General features: G+C 38.7%; 1 protein-coding gene across 1 annotated transcript; it reads left to right on the plus strand.

Moving 5' to 3' along the window:
* Positions 1 to 223: 223 nt before the first annotated feature.
* Positions 224 to 9945, plus strand: LOC109094201 (zinc finger protein 507-like). Its single transcript, XM_042728151.1, has 7 exons — positions 224 to 392; positions 2290 to 4436; positions 5300 to 5417; positions 6499 to 6610; positions 7236 to 7340; positions 7420 to 7554; positions 9581 to 9945. Exons 2-7 carry the CDS (start codon positions 2292 to 2294, stop codon positions 9597 to 9599), a joined length of 2634 nt encoding a protein of 877 aa, XP_042584085.1. The 5' UTR covers positions 224 to 392; positions 2290 to 2291; the 3' UTR covers positions 9600 to 9945.
* Positions 9946 to 10714: the final 769 nt, after the last annotated feature.

Consider the following 10714-nt stretch of genomic DNA (forward strand, 5'->3'; position numbering starts at 1 on the left):
TTAAGCATAGTGTAAGAATTTCTTTCTTAAAGCCAGTGATACTACAGCCAGTGAACCTAACAGTAGGCATTTCCAACATATAGTATATTAAAATATTGAATATTTACTACAATATGTAAAAGAAAAAAAAAAAAAAAAAAAAAAATGAGAATATACAGTAAAAAAAAAAAAAAAAAAAAAAAAAAAGAAGAACTTGAAGTCATCTTCAGGAGGTGGCAGGTGTTTCTGGCTGATGTCACTTTCCACAGTCACATGACCTGCAGCGAGTCACGTGATCGGGGCTCCATTCTCGCCATTTTGAGTCCAGAGTGGAGCACTTTTACACCACAGGAATAAAAAAAGCAGCGCATCACGAGCTCCGAGGCCAAAGATCAGACAGACCTGCCGCATCAGTAAGTAGTATTCGGATGGTTGTGACAGTCGCATGACTCTGAGCTGTTTATTAAACGGCGCAGTTGTTTTTTACAGCTCATGTTGAACTGTGAAGCGTGCATGTGTGTGCTGTGGGCTGCTGTTGTCAGAAACGTCCTGCCCCTTTCTCACGTTTCGTCTCCACGGTTATCACGGACACCATGTTCTCAAACCCGCGCACCCTGCTAGACTTCAGCCCAACTATCTCACTCCGATTATCCGAGAATGGTTTGGGCGTTTTGTGTATCTGTCATCAGGTGTGTGTCTGTAAACATCCGTCAACTCTTCAGATAGAGCGATTACACCCCTTCACCAATCGGGTTTTTTTTTTTTTTTTTTTTTTTGTCTTTTGACTATCACTTGTTGCTTTTTAATAAACTCATAATACAGTATATTTAAAATATTTATAACACATATGCCTACATAATCTTAAAGGGAACGTTCACTAAAAGCGATAAATCAAGACAAAAAAGGGTCCACAACCCTAACTGTTTCATTTGGAAAAGGGAAAAAGCACACACAGCTTTCCTAATTATCAGTTACAGTAGACGAACTGCATGCTTTTACATGTGTTCATTCCCCACGTGTTTTTGTTTTGATTCAGTGTAGTACTCTATAACTTCCTTTTTAACTGTAGGTCAAAAATGCAGAAGTGCTGTGAGCAAAAAAAAAAGAAAAGTCAACTCATGAGTCAGACCTATTATAAGTGATTCAGAAATATTACATTTTCCCTAAGGGTTGTTACAACCATTCATTGTTGTAAAATAATACCTCATAGAGTGATCTGGGTTCCCAGGTGCACAAAAAAAAAAGTTTTGCATGAAAGGTATGAGTGCATATGCGTAGTATTAAAAATAATGATGAGCTGGTGGTAATGTTTTGAATGTTATTTGGCATTAAATGTTTCTATTAAAAAAAGAAAAGAAAAATAATACAAATTAAATAATAATAGACTACTGCTACTACTACAAATATAAAATATGCTAACGTCTGTGCTGATGAATATTAAAAATATTGTCTCCATTTGCTCATACTGATTTGCTAAATTGGTCATAGGACACAAAATGTAGTGAAAATATATCTGTGTACAATTGAACAATTTATTAGCCAGTGGCTAATAAACCTTATTGGTTGCTTGGAGCAAAACGTAGTCGCGTATGAGTTATATATCAGGAATGTAGATGTTTGCCTGATCAACCTGCCGGTGTTGATTTTGTGATAATGACTGGCTGATTCTACACTATCCTGCTTATTACAGGTCTACTTAACAAACGGAAAATTAATACATGGATATGAATTTGAGCTTAAATAGTTTTATTAGCTTAAATGTAGAGACTGCAGTGTACAAACATGGCTGTATAATAATAAAGGTTTGACAGATTAGATTATCATTATTCAAAAATATTTGACAGATGAATTTAACAAATATTTGACTCCTAATAATGATAAATGGCATGCTTTTCAGATACATTAATACTATTATCAGTGCAAACATGTTAAAAAGCTAAACATGAGCTTGTGGGATGAAATATCACGTAAATATCTAAACCATGTTATACACCATCAAACATGATTATTTGAAACCAGCTCTCACAGAACAGTCTACTTTTATTTCAGAAATCACTTAATCTGTCATGAAAAAATAAACCAGACTGGTTTACCAGACTGTAACAAGTGCATGATATTTATAGGTTTGTGAAGTAATGGCTATTCTTGTAAATATGTAGGGAGGGCCTCTGCCAGTTGACACACACACAGTTAAAAATGATGCCGTTCCCCAGTCCTGCATTTCTCAGCTTTCTGCGAGCTGGAAGTTCCTGTTTAGTCAGTGATGTTGTTTCATTCACATTTTTTGCATGTGTTTTATTCATGTTGCAGGAATGGAGGACAGCAGTGGAGTTGCTGTCCTTGTGCCTCACTCTAGAGGCCAGCAGGATACCGTCTTCATTCCCGACAGACGTCTTCATGGTGCCGAGGACCAGCAACGACAGCAGCAAAAGCAGGCTGCAGACTCTCTTATTCAGGTCATTGAGAAGCTCAGCAAGATCGTGGAAAAGCGACCCAGACGATGCACCGTCTCTGGGAAAAAGAGACCCTTGATGACCTGTGCTTCTGTTCCCGTACCAGACAGCACTGAAGTGGTCACACCTTGTAAGAGATCCAGAGAACAAAGGGATGACCGCCCAACATCCAGCAGCAAACCTGGGCATGCGTTCGAACAGGAGCCTTTGAGTTTAGGCACTCGGACGGTCACATGCTACCAGTGCAGCATGTGCAGATTTATCTCCCCTACATTGGAGCTGTTGAAAGAACATCTGCTGCTTCATGATGAGCAGCAAAGTGACCTCATCCTCATGTGCTCAGAGTGCCAGTTCACTTCAAACCATCAAGAGGAGCTGGTGACACATGTAAGACTCCACCTGGAGGAGAGCGATCATGCCAGACACATCCTAGATGAGCAAGGGGTCGCATCAGCAAGGAGCGTTCACCAAAGGATGGCAGTTTTGAAGGCAAGCAAATTGGATTCAGAGAAGACGTCCGCTCCCAAGAAGTGGTACAGCTTTGAGCATGGCAGGTACCGTTGTCTCATCTGCAACTATGAATGCAGACAACAACGCAATCTGAAGACCCATGCATGGAAACATGCTGGTCTGGTTGATTGCTCATACCCCATATTTGAAGACGAGATGGACTGCCCTGGTACCTTACAAAGCTCCAGTCCTCCTTTGGTTCCAGCAGGTAAAGAGGATACCATAGTAGTCCTTGCAGCTGTTGGAGGAAAACCTCAGACCATTCATGGCTCCTCCAGCCTCCAGCTAGAGCTGTGTGATACACAAGAAGTGAGGTGTCATGAGGAGGAGGAAGCTTTGAAAACAGTGGATACCAAACTCCCAATGATCAGTCAAGCGTTTTCTCTTAAAGACCCAGAGGAGCCCTTGGTGGAGGTCCAGGTGACACCAGAAGCCCAAATGGAGCTGGAGTTGGAGACTGAGAGCCAACAGGCAAGCTCCGACAGCCTCCTGTCCTCTGCGCAGAAGATTATCAACTCCAGTGGCAACAGCTCCGGCCACGTCAACGTCATCGTGGAACGCCTTCCCTGTGCCGAGGAACCGGTGTCCAGCAAACCTTTGCTCCTCAGCCCAGAAGTAGGAGGAGACAAGACCCTCCTTGCTTCTGAGGAGTCAGAGTTAGAGAGCCAGCACATATATTACAAACAAAAGGAGGAGGTTGTGATCGCCTGGAATGGAGAAGATCAACAACAAGAGGATGAGACAGTGTCTTCAAGTTCTCCCTCAGATGAAAACGTGCCACCGGTGCGCAGGAGAACTTACTCGGAGTCTCTTCGGCTGCATTCTTTGGCAGCCGAGGCATTGGTGGCCATGCCCATGAGGACCCCAGAGCTTAGCAGAACCGATGCGAAAGGTATCCATGACCCGAGTACTCAAAGCCCTGACACGGGCCAGAGAATTATAGAGATTGCTGACACCGCCAACCCCAAGGTGTTCTCAGGAGAGCTTGCGGCTGCAATTGGAGATCCAGGTGCTCTTCTCAACCTTGGCCTCCAGAGTTCAAAAGAGTCTCGAGATGTGCTGGTCGAGGGACCCTCCAAAGCTGGAATCAGCATGTCTCTTTTGACTGTCATCGAGCGACTGCAAGAGCGTTCTGACCAAAACACTTCAGACGAGGACATTCTGAAGGAGTTGCAGGACAATGCCCAAAGCCAACATGGAGGGGGAGTGTCTGGGGGTGCTGCTGTGCCTGGCGACATTTCCACTACAGACGATCTGGTGGAATATATTGCTGGGAGCGAAAAGCCCTACCGCTGTCGACTGTGCCTGTACAGCAGCGGAAACAAAGGTTACATAAAGCAGCACCTACGTGTGCATAGACAAAGAGAACCCTACCAATGCCCCATCTGTGAGCATATCGCCTGTGACAGTAAGGACCTAGAGAGTCACATGATCCACCACTTCAAGCCTCGCATGTACAGCTGCAAACAGTGCACTGAAAGGTTCCACTACAAGGTGAGGAGAGAAACAGGTGAAAATAAGCATTAAGAAAGCGATTTATTCTAATATGCCTCTATTGGGCCGAAAAAGTATTAAGCTAATTATATCTGTCATTAAAACATTTCACTCAATTCACACCGAAAAATTGAGATTCTGTCATCATTTACTCTCATGATTTATGTCTTTATGACGTTTCTTCTGCATAACATAGAAGGTATAAGTTTTTTTGTAAACATTTTTTAACAGTTCCATTTGAACAGCTTGGGTAGGGTCCAGAACTGGAATCGATATTTTTAAAAATATTTTTCTTTTGTGTTGCACAGAAGAAAGTTAGTCCTACAGGTTTGAAACGTCATGAGGGTGAGTAAATGATGACGGAATTTGCATTTTGTGAACATTATTTTAATATTTAATTACATTTTAGTCAGATCACTGTTTAAATAGTGACTTTTATTTAATGACCCTTTTTTAACCAAATGCTTTTTAATGACATAGTACTGATTTTTTTTAATGGTTGAAATACTCTCTTCTTTAGCAGAGGAATTCTTTGAGAAACTAAATTCCTTGAGCATGGCACTCGGTCAAATACCCATTTACTGTGTTTATTTGTTTCTGTATTGAATTGATATCTTAAAATGGACTACATGGTCTCTTTTATTTTAACTTTATTGAGTTATCTTTGCATTTTCTGGAAGGCAATACATATTTAAGCAGGTCCCAACTGTTCTGAGTGGGGAGCAAGTATTAATTTTACCCCATGTAGATTGGCATACTAGAGTTTCTAATATTGGAGTACACTGCTCTCCCTTCCTTCTGCTTTATTAATAAACTTCCTTCTTATGAAGCACTGATGATGGCTTTATTAATTCCTTATTCAGAGTCAGCTGAGAAACCACGAGAGAGATGGGCATGGGATAGACGACATCAGCAGCACACTGACCCACGTCGCTGAAAGCACAGCAATCATTGAAGAGCCAGTCAAGATAACAGATGAGGGTGAGAGCTGAACATATCTCCAGTGCTACACAATGAAACAAAAGCAGTTTTCCAAAACGTTCCACTTATACTCGCGATGGAACAGAATTTGAGTGTAGCAGATGATTGAAAAAGAAATAAACATAGCTTATATGACCTATCGTTGATTGGGTTTTGAAAAGCTTATGTTTCATTCAAAAAGGAATACAATCTATTGGTTGATTGTGGAGGGGCATGTTTTAAGCAATGAATTTTGGCTTATATGACTAAGTCTAAGTGTTTTTTTTTTTTAAATGATGTTTTAAAGTCCCCAATTCAATCAAAAAATGTAAAACCAAACTCATCTTTGATCATCGCAATATTTAAATGTTTCTTTCCCATGAAAATAGATTCTTTATGTCCTAAAAAGGGACATACACCCTTACCTAAACAAATCTAAACAAACCCAACCACTCCTTAATCACACCAGTTCAAACTGCTCCACTTTCACTCATTTAATTGAAGTAGTAAACACAGTGTCAAGTGGCAGTATTGGCTAAATGGTTATCGGAGACTGGATTCATGAGTGAATTTATTCAAATTCTCAATGCCCTAGAAAATCACGCGGCTTGTGCTGCCTTTATAATCAATAAAAAAGCATTACTCATCTTGCTTCATCATGATCTCATGTGATCTCAAGTTGCATTGCAATCAATGAAGCTCTATACTGCACAATTAATCTGTTATTTACATCACATCTACACTTTGCTTCTTCTAATGAAAGGATTTGTGAGCATGCAGAACCCAGAGAGTGGATTCTGTCTAACTTAAACACTTCTGATTGGCCATTGAAGCAGATATGTCTGTAATTGGCTACATTGCAATGCTGCAAAAAGAAATTGTAGATGTAGCATATTAAAAACCAGACAAACTTGTAAAAACTTAATTTAATAAAATGAATTGTTCACAATCAAAGCCATATAATGTATTTACAATATAAATTCAGTACATTTTCATTTCATGCTGACTTAAAAATAACAAATAATGTGTGATTGTAAACATATTGCTTGCTCTTATTCAACAACTTAGCAGACATTCTTCAAATTTTCTCTTTTTTGCTCAGATTCGGTTGCTGAGCAGAGCGTTTTCAAATGTGATGTGTGCGACTACACCAGCTCCACGTATGTTGGGGTGCGCAACCATCGGCGAATCCACAACTCTGATAAACCATACAGGTTTGGGGGAAATAACTTTTTTTTTCTTACTCATTAAAAATATTTCATTTTTGTTGTAAAAGATACATTACACAAGGAGAACAGATCAGAAAACATCAGATGTGTAGTATTACATTTGGCTGGAAATGAATGCATTATCAGTTATCACCACAAGGGTGCAGTGGTGCTCAGGATAAAGCTGTGCTGCCTGCACTCATTTTGTAAAGCCTTTATATGCTATAAAAGAACAAGATCTTTTTCTTTTCAATGCAAACACACATACACGCACCCAATCACACGTAAGCTCACATGAACACCTCAAGGTCCCATTATGGTCATTATTGTTTCAGTTCTGCTCACCCATGATCATTTCAAACAGAGCTTCTGAGAGAGAGGGTGCTTTTAACACAGCAGCAGGATCCATTCAAGGCCTGCAATGCATTGCGTTTGCTTTGAGTTCACCCTCTCTACAAACAGCCTTTCATTGTTCTTCAAATGCAGCCCTCCAAATGTTCAAACACATAGCCGCATACACAAAACACAAATTACCACACAAACAAACATCGGCTGACCCCTCAGGTCTCTTTTCAAAACCGCGGCCTTGTGCTGCTCTAATTGTTTATCCTGTGCCGCACGACCCCTCTAGGTGCTGCAGCTGTGATTTCGCCACAACTAATATGAATAGCCTGAAGAGCCACATGAAGAGACATCCACAGGAACACCAAGCCATGCAGCTGCTGGAGCAGTACAGGTGAGAAACAGACACTGAGCTGGTGCACAGAACTTGACTTTGAGTGGATATGGGTCGTAATCTTCATTCTGTGCTACAGGTGCTCTCTGTGTGGTTACGTGTGCAGCCACCCACCATCTCTCAAATCCCACATGTGGAAACACGCAGGAGATCAGAATTACAACTATGAGCAAGTCAACAAGGCTATCAATGAGGCCATTTCCCAGAGCAGCCGGTAAGATGGCCCCTTTTCAATATTTTATTTATTTATTTGTTTTTCTTTTTTCCTTTCTTTTGCTCTGTGGTGAGTTGATACAGCTAAAACTAGGGATGCACCAAAATTTTGGCCACCGATAATTTCTGGTCAAAAGAGGAAAATGGCGAAAATGTATGGTATGCCACACCGCCCAGCAGTGTTCAGCACACAGGTGTCACTCCACTTTTAGCCATTGTCACTGTGCAGTGTGACACTCCGCTCAATATTGCACTCTATGAATGTGCATTCTGTTGAGTTGCCTTTGCAAAAACTCTCACACACTGGAAAAAGAAAGTCCGCTCAAATAAAGCACTCACAGGTTATTTCTATGTAGTATACTTGTTCCTATTTGCAATAGCGCTACTGTGCTGTAACATGGGAACCTCTCGTTCACTGATCTACTCAGATGCTCTGATAATAATAGCTTTGTAGCAATATACATTATTTGGATAAATAGCCAAAGAAACCTGTTAAATCTGATTCTGTTTCATATAACTATACAAAATATATATTGATATTTAATATTAATGTATTTTTTGGTCCAATTTTGTGTTACTTTTAATAAAAGTGTAGTTATTTTATTGCCTTGTATTTTTTTTTTTTTTTAGTATCATTAAAATTATTGAGTTAAATTAAAAGCCTTGCAAAATTATTTTTTATTATAATTTAATAAAATAATAAATAATTATTTAAAAACATTTTTAATAATAACTTGCACTGTATTTTTACACACATTGTGTATTGTTTTTCTACGACCTCCCTATACATCTAAATATATATATATATATATATATTTATATTTGTTTGCTCTGAAATGTAAAAGATTATATAGTTAAAATTATGAACACATTTTACCACACTGTTTCACTACAGAAACACAAAATTATATATAATTTTAATTTATACACTACAGTTCAAAGATTTGGGGTTGGTCATATATTTTAAATGTTATTTAAAGACTAATTTGTTATGCTCACCAAGGCTGCATTAATTTGATTAAAAATACAGTAAAAGCAGTAATATTGTGAAATATTATTACAGTTTAAAATAACAGTTTTCTAGTTTATATATTTAAATGCAATTCATGTGATGGCAAAGCTGATTTTTCTGCAGCTATAAATTCTATTATAGCTATTCTTCAGGAATCATTCTAATATGCTGATTTGGTGCGTTATGAAAAGGGGCGTTACATTCCCGACTAGTGCTTCTGGTGTTCGGCCAATCACAATGTACTGGGTCAGTTGGCCAATTAGAGCAGACTGTGCTTGTCAGAAGGAGGGACTTTGTAAAAAACGACGAGTTTGAGCGAGGCGGGGCATAGAGGACCTACAATAATGTACAGTATTTGAAAAATAATGTGTTTTTTGAATATTAAAGCATGTCAGCATATTCTGCTACACCAAATACACAAAATAATGATCTTTAAAAAAGCATCATATGACCCCTTTAATATTTTTGTGAAAATGTGATACTTTTTTTTATTTTATTTGATGAATAGAAAGTTCAGAAGAACAGTTTTTATTTGAAATAGAAACTTTTTGTAATATCCTCACTGGCACTTTTATTTAATGCATCCATACAGTATTAATAAAAATAAAAAAATGACCCAAACTTATGAACAGTAGTGTTATATATTATAAACCCTGAATGTCAATAAAATATTTGGCTACATATGAAAACATTTAGCGGGAACATTCAGTGCAGAGTTCTGTAAACATATTTTGAATAATAACTCAAACAGACCTTTGAATCTGAGTTTTAAACCAGTTCATTTAAATTTAAACTGTTTAAAATGATTTACGGAACTGAACTTGCCAACACTTCAGCTACTTTTGCTTCTGAAGTTTAAATCAGAAACACTTTTAAAAACCTCTGTCTTCTTCAAGCTCTCATACTCACAAGTCACTAGATGCAGAAGGGTCTTGGAATTGAAAGATATGGTCATTTTGAAAGTTAATGGCCACACTAAAGTAATTTGGTTATGTATTTTTCTTCTGGTTTTAAGTCTCCTACTACACCTCTGAAGTCAGCACATGAGACTGGGGTGGAGCGTCCATGTATTGTCTTGAGCAGAAAAGACAAACAGTCACCTGAGGTGGCTTCTGCTACAGGCGGGCCAGAGGGCAACCCCGTGAGGTCGCAGGCCAGTGGAGCTGTGGCGTGGCGGAGCGGCTCGGGGCAGACACGGCCAGGTATGGAATACTGTGTGCTGCTCTTTTGCTGCTGTATCTGTGGCTTCGAGTCCAGCAGTAAGGAGCAGCTGATGGAGCACATGAAGCAGCACGAGGGAGATCTGATCAGCATCATACTGAGCAAGGAGCAGCAGGGAAATCAGCCCACAGAGACCAGCAGCAGCCAGTGACGCACACGTTTTCATACATACTGTTCTTCTGTCATTTCTGCTCGAACAAGCAACATGCACAATTCAAAACTTCTTTTTAGTTCTGTCAATCTATCTTTGTATTGACGTTAGTTTCCGTTACTGTTATTGACCATGGATGTGTGAATCAAATAGTTAACGAACCAAATGTACCTTAGTAGTTCATCAGAGGAAAGGGTTTTTGAATTTCAAAGGCATCATATACCTCATCTGTTGACAATATACAATGTAGAGTCCACACATTATGAAAACAAGGCAGCTTCTCTAGTTCACTGTAATATTATTTATATCTATATTTCTTATGTGCGTTTACCTTTAAGGTGGCACTTGCCATGTCGCATTTTGAGTGTTGAGAGGCAGATTTCTTTAGTGTTCTCTAATGTGTGTCAGTGTTTGCTTTGATATTTATTTTATATGCATGTTCCCCTCCGTTGTTCATACAAAATTAGAAAAGGTTTCGAATTATGGTGCTATTGGTCTTGTGCTCAGAAATTAGCGAAAGAGAAGACATCATTGGGAATGTATCTTAAAATTGTATATGAATGTTATGTATAATGAATTTAACCATGTTCATATTGAAACAAGTTTAAAATTGGCCCTATTTAAAAATTAACAATTGGAAACATGCAGTAGGAAAAAAAAGACTAGAAAAAGTAAATATGTATAGATTATTATTTACTATTATTATTCATTTTTATTATTAAATATACATATTGATATATCAAGCTTTTTAAAAAAGTTCAAATGCCAACACTCTAT

This window comes from Cyprinus carpio, chromosome B7 (genome assembly GCF_018340385.1).
Source record: "Cyprinus carpio isolate SPL01 chromosome B7, ASM1834038v1, whole genome shotgun sequence".
NCBI classification, from domain to species: domain Eukaryota; kingdom Metazoa; phylum Chordata; class Actinopteri; order Cypriniformes; family Cyprinidae; genus Cyprinus; species Cyprinus carpio.